Source organism: Vespula pensylvanica, chromosome 11, assembly GCF_014466175.1.
Source record: "Vespula pensylvanica isolate Volc-1 chromosome 11, ASM1446617v1, whole genome shotgun sequence".
NCBI lineage: Eukaryota > Metazoa > Arthropoda > Insecta > Hymenoptera > Vespidae > Vespula > Vespula pensylvanica.
The window spans coordinates 3,595,761-3,621,740 of NC_057695.1; the positions used below are offsets into that span (position 1 = coordinate 3,595,761).

General features: G+C 37.9%; 1 protein-coding gene and 1 long non-coding RNA gene across 2 annotated transcripts in view; one reads left to right on the forward strand and one right to left on the reverse strand.

The window, feature by feature from the left end:
* The window catches only part of LOC122633114 (uncharacterized protein DDB_G0283697-like), a 67,141-nt gene that overhangs the window by 12,956 nt on the left and 28,205 nt on the right, over positions 1–25,980 (reverse strand). The window contains exons 2-3 of the mRNA XM_043820663.1: positions 23,818–24,130; positions 20,236–20,468 (exon numbers count right to left, since the gene is read on the reverse strand). Coding sequence (XP_043676598.1) covers positions 20,236–20,468; positions 23,818–24,130 — 546 coding nt within the window. The remainder of the gene's footprint in view (positions 1–20,235; positions 20,469–23,817; positions 24,131–25,980) is intronic.
* Positions 13,096–16,053, forward strand: LOC122633124. The gene is made up of 3 exons (XR_006328029.1): positions 13,096–13,391; positions 13,497–13,751; positions 13,976–16,053. It is a non-coding gene; the product is annotated as an uncharacterized LOC122633124 (long non-coding RNA).

Sequence of the window (25,980 nt, forward strand, 5' to 3'; positions counted from 1 at the left end):
CATATCGTCGTACCATCAACCCTCGCGATTCACTCGCCAAATGAAAAGGAAACCGTATGTGAAATAGGCACGAGATCACGATCCTACCTGTGAAGACACGGTTGACGTCCGAGGTGCTTTAAAAGCACGCCCGGATAGTCGTAAAACGATCTTAAATGTTGATCTTCCATGATTTATAGAGATCGTAATTCATAGCCCTTTGTGAAGAGTGTTTTAATGTGACGCAAGATCTACGCCTTCAAAGTTCAAAAGGTTAGAAATTCTTTGAAATATCCAACGAGTCTTTCTAAGCTGACCGTATGCCAAAAGAGAAAGCAGACGAAACATTTTGCAGGATTTCGTTTTACGTTCGTCTTCGTTCTTTCACGGACATACTCGCATTTTTAAGTATATACCTTACTTACTTGGTTACCTTGGTTATTCTACGGTACGACTGTAAAGTAAATTTCATAACCATTTATTAAATCTCATGATCGCTCTCCTTGCCGATACATCGATGATATGCATTCTGTGCAATCGTAACGAGCTTCGAGAGAAAATCCTCTGTATAGAGGCAAGGGTTCAGGGACGAGCGATGACATCCGATGATTGCAATAATTCATATGCGATTGGTTAAATAAGCGGGACAGGTGAGCACGATTATGCGAAGTTAAGTGGCAAAAGCAGGGAGATACGAACGTTCGAGTGTGAAAGAGACACGAGAATGGAGAATCGTCGAGTCGAGATTTTAATAATGTCTCTTCATAAATCAACTTCAACGATGTCATGTTTCGTAAAAAGGGCGAACGTAGAGCGAGTGCATTGGTTGGATCTCAACATGATTTTTTTTTTTTAATCGAAGCTCGTAACTTGAATTTCATAATTGTTTAAAATGTACGGAGTGTTCCTGTTAATACCATTCATCGTATTTCTCTGTAGATAATAAATATATATACAAAAAAGAATAATAAAAAAATCATTCTTTACTATTAATTTTCTCAAGTGGTAGTAACGAGTGCTCACGTAACATTTATACCGCATACCAGTTAGAAGAAAAATGGGAACGGTGTAATAACTCGAGCAATCTTGTTAATCAAGGACTAGAAATAATTATCCCGTTATCGAAGAATCGATGCTGAACCTTTGACTTTCGTTTTTTAGCAGCAGTAGCAGGTCAACGTGAAATAAAAAGAAATAGAGATAAAGATAGAGACAGAGATAGAGATAGAGATAGAGATAGAGATAGAGAGAGAGAGAGATAGTCAATCGCGAAGCGGAAAAGAAAAAAGAAGGCTTTTGCCCTTGGTGATCCAGTGCAGTGAAAGCAAGTGTGGTAGGTACATAGGTATGTACGTATAATATCGCAGGTTTCGAGTTGGGCTCGGCTTCGTTGCTTGCGGAACACTTAAAGGGAGATTATAGGAAAGGGGTCCAAAAGGGGCGTCAGAGCGCGCATTTCTTCGCGTACGCACGACGCCGTCATTATCGCCCACGCGCGCTAACTGTACGCGCAATTGAATATCCCTTTGCTGAGGTCTCTCTACGCTTTATACATACATATACTTACTCACGACAATGTGAGAGGCCTACGCCCACGCACCTGCGCCTGCTACGTGACTTCTCTTCGCTCTTTTATCATTTACCGGACGAGGATTAATTTAAATACCGCGATGAAATTACCTCGGTGATTTTATTCTAAGATTTTTCTCGTGAGACCGCGTCAAAGTGCCAGCATCGTTTCATTCGAAAGATTATCTTCGTTTCGACCTCGTTTTAGTAGAAATAATTCGAAGGAATAATTAGTATGATTATTCCAATCATAGTCTATCAGTGTCAAACATTAAATCTTTTTCTAATTTTATTGTCGCATTTTCAGTCGTTATCTATATGCACGTTATCATTCCTGGACCATGAACAAAATGTCGAGAGAACAGGATTAAAGTAGCATCGAAAAGTCTCCTTTCGTAAATGTCGTAGGTGGATGAGAAAAGATCTAGGAAAGACGTGGGTGCATCTGATATTATGGATCTGACGCCATAACGAAACGACTTTGAACCTGAAAAACAAAATATCAGTTGCAAAAGAGAGGAAGATCGAATAAAATTCGGCGTAGGAGTTACCGGTCATCGGCGTCAAAGGTCGTTGTGCTTGCTGATCTTTTTGAGAAATCAGAAACGATAGGTTCGTCGAAGATAAAGGTCATTGTTCAGTTTAAATCTAATTCTCGTTACGATCAAAAAAAGAAATTTCAGTCAATTGGCCTCCACTACGTTTTAATTCATTGCGAGGATCATTTGCATAACTGATCATCGACATAGCGAGCTTTCTTACAGTGTGATTCATGTCTGTACTACGTTCTGGAAAACAATGGCGACCTCTGATCGGTAGAGTGCCATTAATTGACGATAACACGTCGTCATGGGCGTCTGGTAAGGTGCTAGTCTTGTTCTTTCTTCCTACGAGTACACGTTAACGACCCTGAGGATCTATCTGGGCGATTGGTTCCGATCAATGATTCCATTCATTGTGCCTTAGAAAATTCCAAAGGTTAATTACGTTAGAATTGTGTTATTTCAAATTGATAAAAGTAATAATTTTCATTTATTGCTCTGACTTGACATTTCTCAAAAGTGTCATCTCATTTCTGTATTTTCATAATTAAGTTAAAATATTTACTATTTAATGATTATTTACTAAAAATAGCTTATTCGAATCAATTTTACGGTGTGAATTTTGAAAGGAAAAGTTTTCTCGAAGAAAGTGTTGTTCCATTAGATGATTCTCCTTTCTTATAGCAGCAGTGAGAGCATTGGTGGTAGTTAATTCATGATATCGACGCGTTTAATAACTCGCGTTATTGTCGGTGTGTTCGGCGAAGTCACGCCTTTAAATTGCGTTTGTCCTCGGTATTGAACTCTCCTTCTCTCTCTTTCTTTTGATATTCCAGCATTGTCCTGCGGCAAGATAAGATAGCAGATTTTGATTATAGCCGTACGTGGTTGATTCACGCCTGCCTTCTCAGGGTCATTGACAGTTGTTCCTTCATAAAGCTTCAAAATATCACTGCGGCATCTCCGTTCACAATTCCGTGTAAGGCAATCGCGATCGCGATTACAAAATTTATATCGTCCGCGCGACAAGGATCTCGTTAACATGGACCAAAGGTTAGCTCGTACGTTCCTTGGATGCTGCTGCAAGCAACATAAGATCGTATTCGTAGAATGTAACGTACAATACTTGCATGTACTGTCTATAATCATTTTTTAAAAAAGAGCTCAAGTACAAGACGCGTATTTTATATTCCGCGCTTTGCGATTTTCCTACATCGAATGATGTCATTGTTTCTATAATACGACGTGATTTCTTTTTTAGTGTCTGTGATTTCTCTCTCTCTCTTTCTCTCTCCCTTTCTCTTTCTCAGAAAAAGGACATATTTTTCTGCAGAGATAGTAGTCATGGTGGTCGGAAGCTCGAAGATTTACCGTCGAAAATAAAGTTGTGTCTTCGAATGAAGAATGCGTAATGCGTATTCATTCAAATTTTAAGTCTGACACGACCGTTCAATTAAACTTACAACTTTGTTTCTTGTTTTTTCGGCGATAAAAAAAATGCCGGTTTATCTTGCTTTCGCAAATTCTTAGTTATGCGTAATGCAACGACGGGATAATCTTTTCTTTTTTAACAAAAAAAAAAAAAAAGATTTAACAAAAAAATCAGAGTTAGCGTCCGCTATAAGACGTACTTACGTTGGATTATTTCAAGCGTTCCAATTTTTTTCAGTTTGTTCGATTATTTAAGAATAACTTAATTTAAAACTAATTTAAACTTGTTCGTTGTTTTATACATTAAGATTCGTAAAAATTGATAGTATCATTGATAGTGCCATAGAAGATAAAATAAGTGAGAAATAAAAGGAAATAAGGAGACGTTCATGAAGCGAAGGCGTGCGTCTCGGCGACGCGACGCGCGGATGCGAGCATTATTATACAGCGACAAGTGAATAATTTTACGGTGAACCTTGCTATAAATTAGTCGGTCCCCTCGTCGTTGTTGTCGGCTCTCATCTGCATGGCGCCGCGTCTTGCATAACGTATAAATTCGCAAACGGCGATATTCTCAACGGTTTCTCTTTCTGTCTCTCTGTCTCTCTCTCTCTCTCTCTTTCTGTTTTCTTACGTCTTTAAATTCCAAGATCGATCGTCGGACGTAAAACCGGTAATAAAACTCGTATAAAAGGATGCAGACCGTAACGTTCGACAGACGTCGAGCTCAAAGTTTCCTATCCTGTATGAATAGTTTAGAGAAGAGTAGAGAAGAAGAAAAGAGTGAAAATAAATTTTGCGGTTTTCTTTGTAATAAAAACGATACTACTGGCCCGAGATAGGGAGAAATATTGTACGTTGAATACCTAAATAGATGCGTTGATATTTTAATCGACCGAAACGAAACGAGATCAATCATGATCGTATTTAACCGGTTTTAGATCCCAAGGGCAAACTCTACAATGAAGGAACACTTCCGATCATCTAAGCATACGTAACTTCCTGTTATTAATCGATAGATCAAGGATTTATGACTATTTATATTTGCTATTCTCTTTGTTAGATAGAACTTTTACGCGACGTCCAAAGCATTTTTAATTACATGCATATTGTTGTTAGTTTTTTTAATTAAGTTTATAACTCATGAAAGAGTTCGTGCGTCAGTGATCTACGTGATAGTAAAAATTAAGGATTAAAATGCTTAAATACGTTTTATTGGACCATTCAAATTTACCATTGCAAGAATTGAGATCGTTTAAAATGTTATGCATTTGAGAACTTATTTGTTCGAGCTGGCGTCTGTTAAGCTGGAACGTCTATCGTTCGATGGAACGGTACCGCCGATTTAGAAATCTACTGAAGCAAGGAGTTCACACGTTCAGGCTAATCGGACGCGCGCGCGTGCTTCGAGCGACATGGTAGGTGCTAATTAGTCATTCCGTGGAAGAAACCTCGAAACGTGCAACGCCTTACTTCAAACTCGGTAGTCCTCGCAGTGAGCATTAGTCGTGTGGAAAGGTGCAGCTGATAAAAATTCTTTAGAGATGACAAAGCGATGACGATGCTGCTGGGAGCTAGTTTTATTCTTCCTCTTCTTATTCTTCTTCTTCCGTGTGCTGGTTGGTTAATCCTCGATACTCGAGAGGAACGAAGAGCCTAAGACTCGTCTCGCACGCGATATTACGTGAGCTACCAAGCACGAAATTTTTCTTTCTTGTGTCCACTTACGTCTGCGGTTTCGCGAGTTGTTTCTGTCTCTGTTCTTTTTAGCACATACCGAGTTCCAACATAAACGACAATCAACATCGTTGCGGAAAAAAAAGCAGATCTTTAACCGATTCTCTTCTTCGAAGATTTTCCTTCTTGGTTATCCTCGTTGCTGTCAGTTTGACACGTGTCTTAAACATTTCTCGTAAAACAGGTTCCTAAGGACGGTCCTCGTAGTCATTTGCATAGAATTGAATAAAGGCTAGATGTCTCGTTAGAAAAGTTTTCAAGGTTATTAGATAGATACGAGATCGTATGTACATATATAGAGAACTATTTTGTGGGACAAGTTCTTCTACTTCGGTTGTACAGATAAAAGTAATTTAACGTCGAACTCACTAGAGAATTTTCCAACAGCTTCGAGTGTGGACGATTGCGATCTGGTTCGATAAGAAGGCGCTAACACGTTCACGCGAGGGCGTATCGATAGTGACACGTTCGATTACTTTGACCAACCCGTCCATTCGCGTTCTCCATACACGGGGTAAGTGTACTTCGCAAGGTCGTTTCTTCGTACACCAACTCAAATTCTTACAGCTTGTTGCTGAAGTGGATGTACATAAGGCGTATACGTAAAGTTACGAACTTAATCATAGTGGTCATAAAACTTATGACTAGATTAATAACAACTTTGCTAAGTAGTCGTTGGTAGGCGTAAGCGTGACCACGTACCTGTTTTAGGAGAGAATAAAATCTTTTATGGCAGATGGTTAGTCGATAACGTGTCATTAACGTTGCTACTAGGTGTCGAAAAACTTGGACGATGATCATAAGAGAAGATCAATGTTCGCGGAAGATCGTACGGTAATGGTAGACCATGCTATAATTTATTAGAATCAACTTTATCCCGACATACGTTAGATCGTAACAGTAAATTCCAATTTGGATCGATCTCTTGAAAGATATTTTTCCTTTTAATAGTGATTGTGATCGTTCTGAAATCGGCTCGTGTGCCGTTATCGTGCTCCTTACGTGACACGAATAGTGTCGTTCAGAGAAATTCATTGTCACGCGAATATCATTTTTAAATATTGAAAATTATATGGATAGGAATTTATCGTCGCTTTCTCTTTTTATTCGATGATGTAAAATAATTCTTATCGCATTCATCGCGATCACGATCGCAGTATTATCGAACACCAGTACTCTTGATAACTATACCAGTAGTTTCGTTCTTCACGGAAGTAACTACGGAATAGTGGACCTTCTGCACTCGGACCTCGTTAAATCGTTTCGCGGACGATTCGTGCCGTTCGACAGGCGAGAATTATCATTCTAACCGGCGGTTAGGTTAGCGTGTGTTACTGGCAAACGTAGGTTCAGGGAACTTGCATAGCAGCGACTGTAAACTATGGTAGGTAGGTTAAAAGCATCGTTTAGACATATTGAAAAAAATTCATGTAATTCTCCGACGCTAACAGATCAATTTAGTATGACTACTTGTTAGTCAAACGTCCTAGTTAACTCGTAGGAATCATTTCTACTTAACGAACTTGCAAGTTAACTTGAATGTGTTTCTATTTAAGTATACATTTTTTTTTGATTCGAATAAATAACAAACAAAAATTGCTTATTCAAAATATTTTGTTACGAAATTCTGTCGCATCTATCTTGGCTCCGTGATCGTCAAGAATCGATTCATCTAATAAGCTATGACATTTAGAATATTAAGCATATCCCTTTCTCTCTCTCTCTCTCTCTTTCTCTTTATTTGAATTATGAATACACCCTAAATGAGCATGCACAGACGCACCTTTCCTGTTTCGTACGTCGAACCGGGTACTGGGAGAACAAACGATGACGAACGACTCTTCTGGCCATTCTTAAAACGTACGAAATTTATCGTCCTACACGTCCGTCCGTTCATGTTATAGCTTTTCTCAAGTCTACCGAAAGAAAGATGCTTCCATGAGCAAAAATTCCTTTTTCTTACTCGTGTCGTATTGTATGCAGATTCTCTACTCTAGGATAATCCTTCCTTTCCTAGGAGCAATAAATCTATTTTTACTGACACGTTAAGTACACCTCGCGTTTGTAGTTAAGTCTAGATCCTGCACGATTAACGATATAAGTTATTATAAGATATTTCGAGTTTCATTGAGAAAGATTTCATTAGGAATTCATTTTGAATAGGATTTCAAGTATTTACATACGCAAAAATAATGTGAAATTTACCGAAGGAGAAGTCGCGACAAGATAACAACGAAGAGTAATGTTCCATCTCGAAGTTGTTCGTAGGCGTGGTCGATCAATGAAAAATGATTCTTCGGTCTCTCGCACGAGGCAACCCTTTTTCGTTGAATACGTCCCTTAAAGAATCTATTCTCTATCTTCATCGCAGGTTACTAAGTTATGTAAATAAGACTTTTAAACGTTTAGCATAGTTTATTCGTAAAATACTTTGACATATACGTCACGAAACGTTTAAGTATCGAATGTTCCATCATGATTAGTCTCAACGAGGCAATAGATCGATCTATACCGATTAGAAGAGAAAGATAGTTCGAAGATTTGAGAACCCCTGTATGGTAGGAATCTGACGGTAAATTACGAGCTGCACGAGTCTATCTACGCAGGATGTCCAAGCTGCGCAGGTGGTCGAGTCGAACGTCTAAGAGAGAGGAGACGTACGACGAAGAAATTACGAGAGACAATCGATTCCTTTTTATCCAGGCCATTGATAAAAGACCTCGTGCTATTATGGAGAGGAAAGATAAAAGGACGAGATGAATGCGCTGTAGGGTGATTCGTGTTACTGGGAATATACGGATAATGCGCATAAAAGACGGAGACATTTATAAAATACATACATATAAGAATTACATACGCGTGTTTCCTTTGATAATTATTTATTGAAAAATATAAGACGTTCTCTCTTTCTTTGATTTCATATTAAAATTTCACGATGGTGATCTCATTCGTTTCGATGTTTCGTCGATTTCTTTTTTTGAATCGTGTAATGCCATATGCCAGATTTTTGTAGTTAATTTCCAATTAATTTTCTTTTTTTTTATTATTATTGATTATTTATCACAAAGGTGTCTTTTGGATATCTCCGAAAATGACGTCTACGGTATAATTTTATTGGCGGTAACGAAGTGAAAGCTGTTCGAGCTCTCGCGTCATTTTAATGATCGATAAATAAACAAATCGTTGGACGATGGAGGGAAATGGATCCAGTTTTAATCTAAATCGAAGTTCTGCACTTTAGATTACGAACCGGCCTTGGCGAATACTCGCTGCTTTCCCGTTTCGTAAGCGAAGCTCGACGGAAAACTGTGTGGGACGTTCTTATTCTGCAGTCATTAAGGCTAATCGATGAATCGTTCCACGATTTCCTTGACAATTACATTATCTTCGTTTTCTAATTTACGATCGAAGTAGTCCGATTGGAGGTTGAAACAAAGGAGCGAGAGAAAATTAATATTTAAATTAATTTATTACGTGATTTATAACGTTTTATGATTTCCGAATCGTCTTTCTAGGACGTAGGAAATGTATTTCCTTTTGAACGTTGAAGATATTTATTGCAATTAATATTGAATATACGTCGAGTTAAGTTCACGCGATGAAATATAATTAATTTCGAATCGTCTTATATCTCTCGTCTGATTTCTTAGTAATCGTCGCATCGCTAATGATTTTTCATGTCTCTTTCACGGAACCAACGATCGGCTCACATCGTCGACGAACGGACGTGGCATAAGTTGCAACTCGGATCGCATACGTCGAGTGGTTTTATGCAAATCCATACGAGTTACGAAAGCCGAGGACGTTAGGGTAAAAAGAGAAAATGGGAAGGCCCTGCGTTACAGAAAACACACAACTTGTTTTTGGATTTGACTTTTAACCACGATGACTTCTTCTTTTTGACATTTTTCAACTTTTACTATCCTATTTCTTTCTGTTTGTCTTCGATCGTTCGACAAATAAAACGTCTTCGTCGATTCCAATTTCGTACGATGACTCCTCGCGCTCATTATGCTAATACCTAATTAACCTTTCGAAGTGTTTGCCTGTTAAAGAGTACCGGCGACAGGCCACTCATTTTAAGGTGTTAATGACCATTCCCGCCTTAACTGACACCTTACGATTATACGCATTAGTTGATATTTCCATTTTTATTATCGGAACACATGCCAGATTTTGCGCTCGACTCTTATCTGCTTTTAGAAAGGACTGAAATTTGTACCGCAGTCGTAAGACTTGAACGGTTTTTCTTGAAGAGCGGTGTAGTGTTTCGAATTGAAATTAATTTGAAAATAAACGTCGTGATCGGTTACTATCGCGAGTTAAATTGGGTGCAAATGCATTAAGCGTTTCAAGTAGTTTTATTTAGCGATACCAAAGGCAGACGATCTTCTTAAGTGCTTAGCTTAAAATAAACCTTGCGTGTTTGAGGGTTCGGTATAAACGTAAGTTCGCATAATCTATATCTTATTATGATATCTTATTAGAAAATTATGAAAATGATAATGTTGTTAGGATATTAAAATTGTCTTATTGAAAGAGTGCAATGAACGATTTTGAAGCATTTCCAACGCAACAAGCCAAAGATTATGCTAGAATACTCGCGAGTCCTTGTTGCGTTTGAATTACCGTTTAATAGTTTTCAGAAGCAACCGAGCATAGCCTCTTTAGAGTTAACGAGCTTACAAATAGCACAGGGCTAGTAGTAAACGTGCAAAATTTTATTAACCATAAAGTCATACTTCTTTGAATCATCCTCTAGAATAAGTTAGACTAGTTTAACATTAACTATAAGGATTCTGCCAATAGTTTTTGTTTGATTATTTTAAAACGTACATTAATCTTCTTTAGAAACTTTGGCCTAATTCGATTCTAAATTCGTTACTAACGCTTTCTCGTAAGCAAACTTGAGAATTTGTGTTGAAGCGTATGGTTCAACAAAGTTGTTACAACACCGATCATAAATTATCGTATAGTAGCGTTGAACCAGCGATCGTTTTCATTGACTGAAGCGATGTGAGTATATCAGATGGGAGCGGAGCCATTGCACTCGTTTGCGAAGAGACGCATCGTCAGACGTTCTCCGTCTCATACGCTCTTATAGACTATATGTGAGCCGCGTAGGAATAAGAGAGCTTTCGATATGCCAGTGCAGCATAGGATCACGCACGTACCCTACGTACGTTCGAACAAAAATAGAAATAACACGGTGCTTAGCATGAGAGAGCATGTCTGCTGTGTACGCGGTGGGATTATCGATACCTGACAGCTGACCCCGTGGGGTCAGCACGAGTAGGCGAGGCCTCCGATGGTGAAACGGAAAAGGAAGTCGTGACTCTCTTGGTTCCTTCCTTCTACCATTTCATTCTTCTTGTCTCGACCGAGAAGATCGCTTTGAATCGATTGTTTTCTTCGTTCTACGATGCCACACACGAAAGACGAACCTTTATCGTCTTTTAATGCTTTTAACAACTTTTTTTACAACTTTTTTTACTTCATAACAGAGAAATTACTTTTTCGATCGCAATCTTACGTTCCAGAGATTCATAAAAATAATACTATCGATAAACTATCTTTAAAATTGAATTTCCACGAGTATCGTTGTGTAAGAAGATAATATCGTCTTTAATTCCGTTTCGAGCTTATCCAGTTTTTTCGATTCGATTTCCGACCTCTATGATTTATTATGACATAAATCCAACAATGGATCCCATTCTAGTCTTACAATTAAAGTCGAACAAAGCGTTCGGATTCTGAATGATTGTTCAACAGTCAGTCGTGTGTCTAGGATTGTTCGAACAAAACGCGCAGTTAAGTAGCTACCGTATTGTGGTGAATGTTAGGTTTGAATACGAATCAATTTGCGCGGTATTTGATTATGCTTTGATAGAAGGAGAAAGTTTATTGAATAGGTACTTGGTAAGATAGATTTTCTTCATCTGTGATATAAATCTATGTACTTACATGTTCTTATTCATCCAATAGGACAATACAATTGTACATTGTGGTGACATTAGGTAATCCTCAATCAATAGATCAACCTCAATAATTCGTCGATAACAAAACCTTAATCAAAGTTGTGCTACGTTAAAACATGTGACCGAATCTAAGAGGCTTAAATCGATAATAATAGTATTCGTTGACTTGACATTTTTTGCCGGCACCTGTCAAAAGACCTCTCAGGTTCAGTCAGGTGTAATCCAGGAACAGTATCCGACTTGCCATTAAAACGACGGACGGTGTTCGTGTTGACACAAGAAACCATTCACGCTGGACAGAAACATCGTTAATCTTACTCGAATGGTACGTGGGCTTCCAGAAACGAGAAAGTCCAACATCTCAGGGTCTTCTGGAAGCGGCCAGAGTGGCGACTCAAGAAAACCATTAGAAACGATAACTAGGTCTTCCCCTTTCCGATTGGGATCTACTACATTCCGTAAGAATGTTATATATCCTTCTCTTGGAGCAACCTGAACGGAACACACAGGTGCACTGGGCTCTTGTTACTCGCCTAACAAGTTTTCAAAGCTTGCTGTAGACTCCGGAATCGCTGGTCCAGATTCTGAAGCACGAGTTGAGTCATTATCTTGAACTGAAGAATGTACAATTCGTGATACGTCTTTCTCTCTCTCTCCCTGACTTAACGGATACAAATGTTGCTCATATTTCTAATGTACTATCTAGAAACGATTCGAGAAATCCAGAGACTCAGAGAGACCAAGAATATATGCCGCTTTTAACGGGTTTATATTGCTCGTTCTTAAAAAGATGCTAACTCATACGATTCGTCGCACGTAATTCGTCAGTTTTAAGGAGCCTTCTTATGGGCTCGTATTCCTCACGGTTTCTGGAAGCTTTCAACAGTGATGTACACGCCCATTTTGGCTTCGTTTTATACGGAGAAATGGATAAAACAATGGTGAGTAAGTCTGAGACGAAAATGTCTTCTCCTTCTCCTGTTCTTCGTTGCTTCGGTCGCACTACCGTTGGTCGGCATTATAATTCTTGGCAGCGTTAAGGCCGCTCGTTGCAGCTGCTAGTCTCGTCAGTCCCTTCGAACTCGTATCTTTTTCGTATTCGTGAGTGGTGCACAAGGGAAATCGACCAGGCTGGATACACTTCGATCGAGCAAAATCCTTTCAGTAATTTCAGTAACTTCATCAAATCAACATATTGCTATTATTGTTTTTGCGAGAGCGTAATATATACTTATCAGAATGATCAGCACGTTTCATTATAGATTTAGAAATTGTCTTCTTCTCCTTTGTAATCACTTGAGAGGGTTATGTTCCAAGGTGTTGCCTGAATGAAGAAAGAGTTTCAGAAAAACTGGGAAAGCGACGACATATGCCCTGTAATACTCGGCCCACTTTCTCCTAATTACTTATGTCTTCGGCGTAAGTGCATTTAGTAGAATAGTTTTAAATGTATTGTATGGATAATAGAAGTGTTTTATAGATCGCCGAGTTACTTTTAACCAGTTTAACCTCGGCCTCCCCACTTTCTTCCAATCGGTATTTTAATGTCTTTCGGACAAGAGGGTCGTATGAAAAGCCGTCACTAATTGTGGCCTGAAACTAGTGCAGCACTTTGAACGCCTTCCTGATAACTAATGGTGCTAGAGCATAAACATCGAACAGATAAAATAGATCCTCTTTGAAAGAGAAGAACCATAAAAGATAGATGATTGTCGTGTAAAAAGAAAATGAAAAAAGAAAATTAGATTAAACGTCGAATCATTTAATTTCATTGCTTATAGCAGTTTTGTTTCCAGTGATTTCCTCTTCTTCTTCTTTTTCCTTTCTTTTTTATATGTACTCGAAGAAATATACGAGACAAGTTTGCAATATCGTCTCGTCGTTGCGATATGTCGTAAAAGAGTATAATGTCGTAAAAACGTCGATAGTTAATGTAAACGAAGGAAGAACGAGGTGACCGAGTTGTCATACGTCGATACGATAAACTCGTTTTATTCCATAGTAATCGTCGCTTAAGAATTCCACGTGGCCTTTTATCTAACGCACAATTCTCACCTTTCACTCGACAAACGATCTATAGGAGGACGTAAAAGGAACGGCATTAGATCGTTGCCACGTCAATTAAGGTTTATCACGTTCGACAGGCATCGTTGTCGTAAGTTTTATTATTTCTTAAACTTTCGAAACAAATCATTGTTGACTTTATGAATTTTATGTTTAGCAATGGTATGTCATTTATTTCGTAAATGAATTTTTTTAGATTTTAAAAGAAAGTTACGATTTACTAAGTTTCTTGAAATAAAAAGAATATTGTGTGGTCAGAAGCAGAAACCGTTCATGCGGTAGAACGCAGACATTATCGTGGAGTTTACTGGTCAGGGTAGCTTAACTCGGCCAGCTTGCTTCTTTAATTTTGAGTATGCCGACGAACGGGTAGGTACCCATTAACGACCATTTCGAGGTATCTCTTGGAAAGTACAAGAGGAAAGGGACGGTGGCCGTGCTTGTTTTCGTGGTAAGATTTTTAGCGAGCTAAAGGAAGCACAGAAATTCGATATGCCAATTTATATAGAAAATTTATAAGATGTTTTTCTTTTTTTTTCGTTATTTGATATCTAATCTCGAAGTAGAAATTTATACAGTTGTATCGTTTGTCGTCAAACTGAATAGAGATATTAAATAATTTAAAATATCGCATATATTCCTGTATGAAGTATTTCTGATGAACAACGCTTTCAGAGCTGACTTTGACTTGGAATTGTACCAAGAGGCTACACGTGCCACCGAGTAAGCATCATACGATTATAGTAACTTGAAACATCTTGCAAAGAATTTCCGAGAGCACGATGGGCAAATCTTATGAAAAAAGGCGGTCTTTAGTTTGCAACCGAGTGATGCAATCGAAAGGAAAACGACGAACGTAATTTAATTTTTATTTTTGCCAAATATTGATAGATTTAACTATATAACTTTGAAATTTTCAAGTTGGATCTTAGTTAAAATCCCTATAGTTCATTCTCGAATCTCATGTTCGTTCGGAACGCTTTTCACAGGCACAACGTGATTAGGCGATCGTTTTAATCGACGATAACGTAAACATTTAGAACATGCTTACAAGTGAGATCCTTCTAATCTATTTCTATTTACGTGCACGCGTATGGAGTTTGAATGTCAATCATTTTCATTTAAACGTACTATCTCTACAAAGTTTGTTTCCGAAATCGTTTGAAGTACGAGACCATTGACGGAGTAGATGCGTTAAATCAATGACTGTCTCTGCCGTTCAAGTAGATCTTACGCAATTTTTGAAAATTATGACAAGATCGGTAAATAATTTATTTTGATTTGAAAGTCTTGAAATTTATAAACGGAATATAAGTATTTAGCCAAATGTTCCGGTAAATCAGCTACGTATATTTTAGATTTAATTAGAGCTTCTCACGAACCTGGGTGATCCCATGCATCATCGTATTTTGGTATCGCGGAAGTATATTCCTCATTTTGTCATAAACGTCAGATTAGAGTAGCTAACATCTGTTAACACTGCCATCGAGATAGTTCGATTAAACGTCGATGGGAATAGAATAAAAAAATAAAAAAATTCATTATTTATGACTCAGTCTACGATCGCGTAGGTCTAGAACGATTTGATAAATATAAATTTCACTTGGATTCTCGAATAGTAACAATATACTTATTCTCGAAAAATCATTTCGAGTTATCGAAACGGAGTCTCTCCTCGAAATATCTATTGAAAGTTTACGGGTTTCTGGAAAAGGCTTTAACGATCGTCCAACGTTAACCCAGTTACTCCGGTATATCTGCGAGGGCGATTTGCGATATAGCCAACGAGGAACACCATAAATCAGCGTATTTCGGTATCGCGGAAGCCAAGCCACTGGTATTTATATAACTCGACGTTCGTGCTGCGCGTCTTGAGGAGAGAGATGCATCATTCTCCTCTCTCTTTTTCTCTTTCTCTCTCTTTCGAGGAGAGACTCTCTTTGTCGATTTCTCGCCTAGCTAATGTGAGATCTTTGTAGCTCATTGGTGTCTTGTACACGGCCACGAAAAGGCTGCACGCGCTCGAATTTGATACCTAGCCAAGTGTGGTGTCCGAACTCTATGGACTGACTAACTCGAAACTCGACTAATAAATTGATTCGCATGAGATGAGAACAAGGATGACGAGTAGGTCGTTTCTTGGATTTTTTTCTTTTCTCTTTACTTTCTTTTTTGTTTATATTATTACGGACAGATGGTGGAACACGATAATTGCGGACAGGAATTGGAGCGTTTCGTCTCGTCGCGAGTAAAAGCGAAAGAACAAGATCAGTTTGTCTGTTTTTTAAAGGATCGGACCGATCTTGATGACGTTTCGGATATTCGATTTTCGTTTCGTTCATTAGTCACGAAAATTTCGATTTGCACGCTACAACAAGATAAAGATCGTTCAGAAATTTATGGCGATCATGTACGTACGTGTACTCAGTGAATTTGTGATGTAACTAGAAATCGCCATTGCGTTTCGTTTTATCGGTAAGGAGCTTTGAAAAGTACAACATATCCTATTAAATTTATCGCCTTCTTTCTCGTAGTAACACCAGTGACCCCCAGCGATCCCGTATCCGTACATTTATCACAATCAGTACTCTTGATTGGTCGACCATTTGCACGTGGGCGTATCGAAGAGAAACGGGGATATCGTGCGATCTTTGTCGAGATAAAGAAATCGCATGGAAAGTACACGCCTTCCGCTTTGCATCTAATTAATGCCTTTCTACGGTCAGGAAGAATTCGAAACGTTTTTCTTTAGCACCTGCCTTAATCGCGATGAAAAGTTTAAACATTTTTATCCGAAGACATTTATGATTTCTTTCGAGCATAGCGAAATAAGCGTTGATTCGACAACGTATCTCTAATACTTTGAATCCCATTCCTTTTTTTTTTTTGTTACATCCATTTATTTTCACACGCTGCATTACGTATCCGTCTGCACGCGCATACGTATGTACTCTCGTATATACCCGTAATATCGGTTCATTCAACTCTGCGTAAGGGCGACCAAAAATAATTCCAGATTCGAGCTTGCTGAATCTTTATGTGCGAACACAAACTGACCGAGAATTTTCATTGTCAATTAATTGGATCGTATATCCTCGATCATGATCTTGTTTATCGATTTGATTGAAAAACAAGATAAAAGAATGATGTAGAAGAAAGTGTTCAAGATGATATCAGCAACGTTTCGTATATTTAAGTGATACCATGTGACTGATTCCAACTGTGAGTCATTGTACATTGAAAGACTCGCGACGGCCATCCGGTGTGAAAGGGACTTTACGATAGCATACGTCGAACGTTAAATTCCTGACAGCCCCTACCGTACTGTCTTCTTTTTCTCTCTTTATTTCACTCTTTCTCGTTCTCTTTCTCTTTTTTCCTGTTTATAGTATCGTCTTTTTTTTCGTCGGCGAGCTTGGAGTGCCAACAAACGGCGTCTTCACGCCAAGAACAAACAGCATGTTTTGTACCAGGGTTGTTTCATCGAAGACCGATGAATCGAACTTCTCAAAGTGTCGATTGACGTGCGTGCTCGAGCGAGACGTTTAAAAACTCCCGCGCACGTATCTTTGAAAGCAGCTCGGTGGTTTACAAGGAAGAGCATTAAACTACTGCTGAGTTTTACATTTACGACTTTAGGTCGATCGTATCTCGAATAGCATGTAGAAGCGTAAAAACTTGGATGCTTGATATATCTTATATGCAAATTTATTTATTGTCACGCCTACTATCGGAGGTCCATCAGCGGAATCACTTCAAGTGATTCGTAGACTGTGATTCGTAGTTGATTTGCTTTCGTAAAAACATAATTTTACAAATTTCCATTTTTCTTTTTTTTTTCTTTTCTTTTTTTTTTGCGTGAAAACTGATATTTGTTTTTTCGAGTCTACTCATTACAATTATTTTCGTATTTGTATGCATCAGCATATTTGAATCCGAAAAGACTCGACTATGCTGTGCTGAACTTATGCTAATGTCGTGTACGGTAATTACAGTAAAATGCAAATTATACTCCCGATGTTATTGTGCCCACCCCACCGGCAATTAGGCATGCGCTTATTGCGATTTATAACACGATGATTTTTGTCCCCTTTGCCATCGGGGAATCGTTAATAGCACGAGCTACGTTTTAACGAGTGACTCTAAAGAGATTCTTGAATGTTTATACCAGAGCAGGTTTATACTTATTGGAAATCATAATTGTTTGGTGAAAAATACGTAGGTCATTAAGCATTAATAGATTGTTCGGCTATCGATCTTGTCGTTAATCGATTTGTCTTTTCATTATTAATAGAATATTATAAGGCAAAAAATTAATTATCTCGACAAATAACAATTTCTATGATAATCGGAGAAATTTTACAATGCAATTTCTCCACAAAATTAAAACGTAAAATTTACAGGTCACACCTTCCCGAAAAGAAATAACAACCGATTACGTTTTTCTTTCTTCCTTCGTCGACTTTTTCCTATATTAATGCACTTATGCTAATGAAGAACCGTTAATCAAAAAGTGTCGGAGATACGGTATGAGATTTAATTGATGTAATAACCATGAGAATTCATGATCGCCCACACGCCTAAGTTTAACCATTTTACGATGATCTTGCGATGATTTTTTAGCTGTTTTATTTTTATGAGAAGCAAATTAGCTTGGGCTGGTTAAGTCATTAAGTTTTTTAACGTCGACCAGATGATCGATAACCAGCAGCATGAAAGATGACTTTGCTTCTGCTTTCACCTCGTCTTTCTATCCTTTGATTTCGTACGGCCATTGTTTCAAGATATCGAGTTCGAAAATAAAATTAATTGGCTATCGTAAAGCGAACTTTCGTTCTACCTAACCGTCGACGTTTCACTCCTTTTGTATTCTAAGCGTTTATCATTATTAGAAGATAGAAATCGGTTAACTCGTAATTGATTCATTTTTGTTCATTTATTTGTTAGTATTTTACTTTAAAACTTTTTGTTTTAATTATCAGCAACGTACCGAATGTGAAAGCGTTAGTTATCTTTAGTATGATATTTCAATATTTGATTCGTAATATCGATTTGACGATTAAAGATATCAATGGATCTTATCGTCGATACCAAGAATTGTTTATCGTGATAATTATTCTTCCATAGCACCATTTCATGTGGATAGTAATTTCATTTAGCAAGGAATCTATGATTTCGAGTTGTTTTAAGTTACATCAGTTACGTCATATTCTCGTGGTATTTTTATCGAAAAATAATTTCTACAAATACAAGCAAGTACAATTAAGCTATCGAATCGAGCTGTTCGTTCAATTGCTGGAAAGCAGAAAAGACAGCAAAAAGTAATAATTGAAAGGGAGAGTAACGTATAGTTCATAGTACGAAGCTGCTCGGCAGGTCACGCGTTGAAATCTCTCGTTCGATCGCTCTCATACTTTCGATTTTACACGCGTTCCAGACTGAGATGATTAGCACGACCACTGGCGATTAATTTTCTTGGGCCGTGATCCCTGTTAATCGCGTAATCGCCATCGCGAGTATTACATACATCGATCTTTGAAAGACAGGAAAATTAATTTCCTCATCGTTTTAACCTTCTCGGTAATAATTCCATTGCACTGTTAGGCTAACTATACATTGGAGATTAGACGATCGAAAGTATCTATTTTGGATTAGTTTGAAGAATCTGGTTTATTCGAACAATTTATGCTATCAGTCGAGACAGATTCTATGTTTAATATATCCTTTGACAAAGATCAAACAATTTGATAGGATTTAAATATCAGTTTATTCGACAGGTTCATCATGCGACTAGTCTTAGGAGATAACGTTTATCAGAGAAATATAGTATGCGCTGATATTGCTACAAATATTAAGTTAGATAGGCTCGCTTAAGAATCGACTAGCAGACATAATGCAATGGAAATTGATCCGAGCGTCTATAATCGAGTGATAAAATAGTGACTTTAAGTATCGAGTTGCAAAGAGAATTCATTTACGAATTTATCTGAGGAGTATACTTGGCTATCCAATCATTGATTAAACGACCCGGGAAACGAAGATTCAAGAGTACTAAGAATTAAAATGATAAAGCGTTTGAAAGTTTCTTATCGTTGGATCGTATATCTCCATTGATGATTACATGGTGGACCACCATTAAAGAAATTGCGTGTCATCCAAACAATTTTAGATAAAACCAATTTGCATCACAATTAGATAGGATTAATTTTTATTATCGTTCTAATGCGTTTGCTGTCAAATAACTGGTTAAATCAAACGGGAAATATTCTTTCGGATTTAGAAAAGATTTGTGTCAATTCATAATCAATCTTTAGAATTTATTCATGGAATTAACTGGGGAGCTAGGATATTTCTTCGTCTTAATATTCCATTTCACATAAAAGAGGCATATAGATGTTTTCAGCTAAAAGATAATCAACGATGTCTATCCTGTAAATCAGAATGACTTACAACGTAGCTTCTTCCCTGATCTTAGCTAATAAATTTTCCACAATGCATTTTGCCCGATCGACGATACTTTCTCTTACGATGGATAGAGTTCTTCGATTGAAACTTTGCTTCGGGCGATTTGAAGATCGTTTCTCAATACGATGTACGTAAGTAGATACATCGTATAAGGCTCTTTCTCTTTGCGATTTATCTTTCGCATAATGAAGCCTTTGCCTAGTAGCTCTACGATTACCGTTTAATCGGCTCGCTCCATATGACTCCGTTATTAATTTTGTTTAATAACGCGGTATATGAGTGAAATATGCGGTGATTAATAGTCACGTACCTCGCGGCCTCATTAATTGATATAATTTGAATTTCAATACAGGAAGCAGGGTATCATTTTTTCTTTTTTTGTACATTTACAAAAAAATTTGATGAAGTATAGGATAATAAAAATCGCTTCTACCAAATTAATAAAAAATAAGAGAATATTATCAACTTACGTAAAAAGATAATTCAACACGATGAGAGTGCTTAGGCACACAGGTGAGTGCTTCCGATCTACAACATCCGGTATCGTCCGAGCACCTGTGCAAGATGGCGCAGTGTGGAATGTAGGTGGTCGATGGACTTGGGTAGACATCGCGAACCGGAATAACTCTCGGACGTGGCCACTGACAGCTACCTTCTCTAGATACTTTTATCGCGTATTGTAGAGCATCCTTGATTTGTGCAGCTGAAAATTATGCAAACTTGTATTATCTTTGTAGAATTAAAAGATAATTATGGAACGGAGATAGCTTTCGAAAGAAATCGATAGAACGATCAGATGATTTGTCCTTATTGACGATGGCTACTTCATCATATGTTTAGAAACTTCATGCGTTCATCAAAGAAAATCATACGAGCATCGACTACTTGTTGCAATATTTTTCTCTAAGATCGAACGATATTGGTCACGAAAGCTTTCTATTGATTCAAGGGAAAGATACCTAATCGCTTTCTACGCATACCACATACTGTCGATAATTATGCCGACGTCAGTCGTATCGAGAGGTTCGCTTTGATCGCGGAAGAAACGTCCTCGTCGATCGAGAAACTACGGTGGATGTCGCCTAAGACTCTATGAGGGAAAATTACATAGTTTGAGTTTGCACGGTCGCTTCCTCGTGAGAGAGAAGATCAAAGGGCGTCGCTACTTTGTTATTACCCAGGATATACTTGGACGATTCAATGGTACATACATATATACGTACATGTATACATACTCGCTCTTACTGGTTCTCTACGTGAGTAACATCGGGGAATGTTAGGATGAATTAATTCGACGCGACAAAGGGCAATGATTACATCAAACTCTCCTTCTCAGAGATGAAATAATTATGAGTCATGTTGGTCGATGCATAGATAGAATTAAAAAATTCCTTTCGATTGCTTCTTCTACATTCAAAATAACACGAGTAATTACTCGCATTGGAAAATGAATTCTCATGTTTTAAAATAATATACTTATTTCATAGTATTCACGAAAGAAAATTTGACCGATATCAAACGTGTGTATTAGCAATATCGAACTTTACGCCCGTAGCATTGCAATTCACGATGAGGGTTAATCGGGCCAAGTTCGCGAATAGGAAGATAAAGACGAAGACGAAGAGCCGCTTTATGAATATTGCAGACGAGGGCAGGATCGCGTCGTTTCTAATCGAAAATTATTACTAGCTATCGTCGTCTTTGCTCTCGCGTTCCACACTGCTTTTACGTTCGCAAGTTGGCATTAAATCGTCGTTTGTCAGTCGGCATTACTCGCGGATTAGTTTATTGGCCGTAACGGAGTATCGGAGGAAGAGAGAGAGAAAGAGAGAGAAGCAAAAGATTCCGAAGAGAACGAAGTAAAATCCAAACGGATTCGTTCTTTGATCATTTTATGAGTTAGAGTAAAGTTTCTTCTCTCATGCAAAAACAAGAATAGGCCGCTTTGTAGGAACAAAAAGCTTCGACACGCGAGCTGTGTCGAAATCGATATTTTAACGAGTAGAATTCTAATATCTTTCGTGACTAATATTAAAAGGAAAACGATCTTCCGATCTTGCGAGTAATTACATGCTTATTTGCACGAAGAAAATGTAACATAGTCTAATGGAACGGTATTTAAAGTATCCTTAATGTCCTTCATTTTAACGATAAACAACGTCAACTTTTTTCGATGATTTTGAAAAAGGATAAAAGAGAGGAAAGTACTTTTTGACAGGAGGAACAAAATGATTTTCGTAAGAGTTTTGGAAACGATGCCTCCGATATAGTCGATATATATATTTCCCTAGTCGTTTAATCTTCACCGCCGATCTCCGGCTATGCTAATTCTGAGCGTAGGCGTTGCTTCCACTCGGCACGGTCCGCACTGACACCGAGATTCTATCTGCGCGCGTTCACAATAGAGGCACGACCGTCAGGAATTCTGAAGAATCGCTCTCTCGCTTCGTACATCCCGTATTCAAACGTATTCCTGAATGTATTATACCGAGTGAAAAGAAGTTTAGATTCGATCACCTGTTATTCTTTCGAATCGGTCACTTTGATTTTTCCCTTTGTCTTGTTTCTGATTACCTGTCTCTATATATGATCTTGATCGTATTGAGACTGAATCAAAAAAAAAGAAAGAAAAAATTAGACCATTCTTAACCGAAAATCGTACCGAATGCATTTCTATTATTTCCAAACATTTGTATTTTTTCGATCATGCGGAATATTTCAAACGGGATTTTTTGAACGACGGAGATAAAATGAAAATCACGAGAAGAAAACGAGCTAGTCGTGATCGTAGAGCAACGAAGCGAACAGTCTCTTTGCTTTTACCGAGCAAACTCGGCCTATCGTTCTATCGAAGGAATAAAAAGTTCTCTTTAACGCTCGACGCCGTGAAAACGAAGGTTGAGCCGCACGTGCGGGGAACTTTCGTTGTTCGTAAACGTTGCAAGGTATGTACGTAACGCCTATCGTGTCTGGGACAACAGGAGGGGAGTTCAAAAAGGTATGGAGAATTGCCGCAACTGTGCAATCAGTTTGCATGTTAATGCTGGAATCCTCCTTCTTTACTTTCTTCTTATTGTAAATCGAATTGCCTCTTGAAATACCAATTTTAATGTAATACGAACGAATAGATATGAATTTTGATCGGGTTTAATAATTCGTCTTTAGGAATTTGAATTGCGACTGTAATTGAATATAGTTTTGTTGGAGTCAAGTGACATTCCTGACGATAGTTAGCATGTTTTGAAATCATTTGAGATCACGAAGATACCCTGACCGATCACGTAATCACGTCGAGCAAGGTACAACGTCCCTGAATAAATAGAGGCGTCAGCGAGAACACGCGTCGCATTTAGAGATTTTCTGAATACATATGTGTCGACATTTTAATAAATGAGAGATGAGATCTAGCAAGAAGTCTCGTAGATAGCTAGAACTTAATTTTCTTTTTTTTTCAGAATACGCGTCGCTGACATGTCTATTGTCGAGTCCGCCGACGATTGATATTTTTTCGGATTATTTGTAAACTAAAATTTTCAAGGGAATTAATTTTCGACACGATGCAAATCGACCATCGAGATAATTTTAAGGACCGAATTAATAACCACTTTGCGTCTAAACAGGAAAAATAATACAACGTTTGATCGAGAAGGGCCACCTACGTTGTCTTTGAATATCGATTAACAACGGACCTTCGGATAGGGCCTCAAAGTTAATTGGGTAAGATGCTGTTACTGTAATCTACATAAATCGATTACGGAACGCCTCGGACGTGATTGCGCTATCGTATCACGTTTCCCATACTCTCCTTGCATGATAATAATTAAATGTTTTTTGCTAATGCTAGTTTGTATTATCGGACAGTGTATCGTGAATTTTACTACTTTCGATTATAGAGGATGACATTGTATTCTCCTTTGCATCGTACAATTTTGTCCTTTTAAGAAGACTCCCTATAAACCCTGCATATCGTATCGAGCTCAAAGGGATCCTTTTAGCAAAGAGAGCGATCTCAAAGATATACACGATATAAGAAAAAAGCTGGCGAGACGTACTCTTGCCGTTTTTGTTATATTGCTGCATGTTGCTTCTGGTCTCTTTAACGCTCTCTCGAGTGCCCAGGGATTGCCACTTGTGGACGCTGTGAGCTGACATAGGCGGGTAGTCGTTTTTCGCTTGGTAGCCGTTGTATTGGGTGCTGGTACCACTGTCGTAAGCTCTTGAATCTCTGTAGTCGAAGTGCTGAGTAAGCGTAGGCTTAGGTGTGGTCGTTGTTGTGGTAGTGCTGCTGGTAGTAGTGGTGCTCGTAGTAGTCGTCGTCGTACTCGTGCTTTCCTGATCGTTCGTGGTTTCATTGTCGTTGTAATCCTGTCGAAAAAGACAGCATCGAATTTGATTAGAGAAAGCGAATAACAATGATCTCATGAAGATAACATTGGACTTGGACATTTTTCGATACGATTTCGAAATTCGTTACTCGAGTACAGGAAACAGATTTTCTAGAAACTTTCTAATAGTCGATCGAACCGGAACGAATGTAAAAAACGTTCATCGTTCGTGATACTGTAATTAGTTCGAAAGAGGACTTAACCATTTAATTATTCGTTTAATTTCGAAAGTAATTACTGGACTTTCCTTTTTCTTTTCTTTTCTTTTTTCTTTATATATGCAAAATATCGTCGGGCTTTCTTCAAGGCTCGTTAAATAAATCTTTTCTCGATCACGGGTGGCCAGATTCTTCCGAAGCTCGCGCACAACCACAAGAGATTTTCTACCAAAGATAAGGCTAATAAGCCAATTTGCATCTCGCTCGCACGGTGTACCTTGCGATCGTGCATCTACTCTCAAAGAGGGCATGGACCTACTTGATCCATGTAGTACGTAACATCTGGTGCTGTCTTTGATGTCTCGCCGCTTAATAGAAACAATCCCGACGAACGTACGCGCTCCTCTCACTCTATCTTTCTTCGGTAAGAGGAACAGTTTCCCTCAAAACTACTCTAGCACTTTGAATTTATCTTAATATATTCTGTCCGTATGTTGATAATTCTTTCGACGATTTTTCTGGTTTCGTGTTTCTAAGAACTTTGCGTTATCTCTTCATTATTAAAAACTGCGTTAGTGATACTTGAGTTCTGTTTAATTGCTTTTAAGGAAGATTACCGTGATATAAGCAAAGATAAGATACGTCGAACTGGCGAAATTCGATGCTTGTTTATTTTCTAAGATTATATGGAAGATACGTGATTACTTTTTTCTTCACATTTTTAGAAAATAATGTGTTTGAGAAGTAACACGTCATTTGATTGCGAGATAGAAGAAAGCATATTGGAAGTAATAAATTTTCATGAGTCGGATATACACGGACGTTTAGTTGTGCTATCGTTAATGATTCAGTTGAAATCAGACTCGGCGAAAGGTCAAGAAGGCAAGGTTTTAAAACGATCGTGCGGTTCCTATGAATCTCATCTTGTGATATGATTTCTCGGCCGCCCACGTCTGGTAATAAAATTTAGAATTATAATTAGGATAGAAATTTTTTGTATTTTTCATATAGATGTATACATTACGTATGCGATGAACAAAGAAATATTTTTATAAAAGGAAATGTTTCATAGACACATAGCAAACAATACGATCGTTAGATCGTTTTAGATCCTTCTCCATTGAGTTTCACGATCTTTCCCGCTATAGATTCGACACAGTAGGCATAAATTTTAGGAAAGACACGAGATATACCGGAGAAATATTTTTTATCTTAATGAGAATAGAACAACGGGTGTTTGAGTTTCTATGACTTACTGGTCGAGGTTTTCAATCTCTTCAAATACCACAGGTAACTATTCGCACGCGATTTCTTTCCTCTATTTGGTGTGGCTATGAAAATTTACGATAAAATTTCGAAATCGTCTATGTATTGCTATATATTCCATTAAAAAGATCGTAGGAGTTGCTTTAAAATGAAATATTATTTGTTAGATAGTAAGAAGAACGGAGACATAAACTGAAAGCGTAGATAAGAATAAGAATAAAATAGATAAACTTGGATATTGTGACGGACCACACGCGCTTTTCACGCGCGGAGGTCTCCTCGATTATCTTCTTAAATAAAAACAAGAAAACGATTTCTCTCTTTAATGTGATCGACTTTTCCTCATTTAAATCGAGGCAATAAAATCGTTTACGCGAAATGCATATCTTGTCGTCGTGCAATTTAT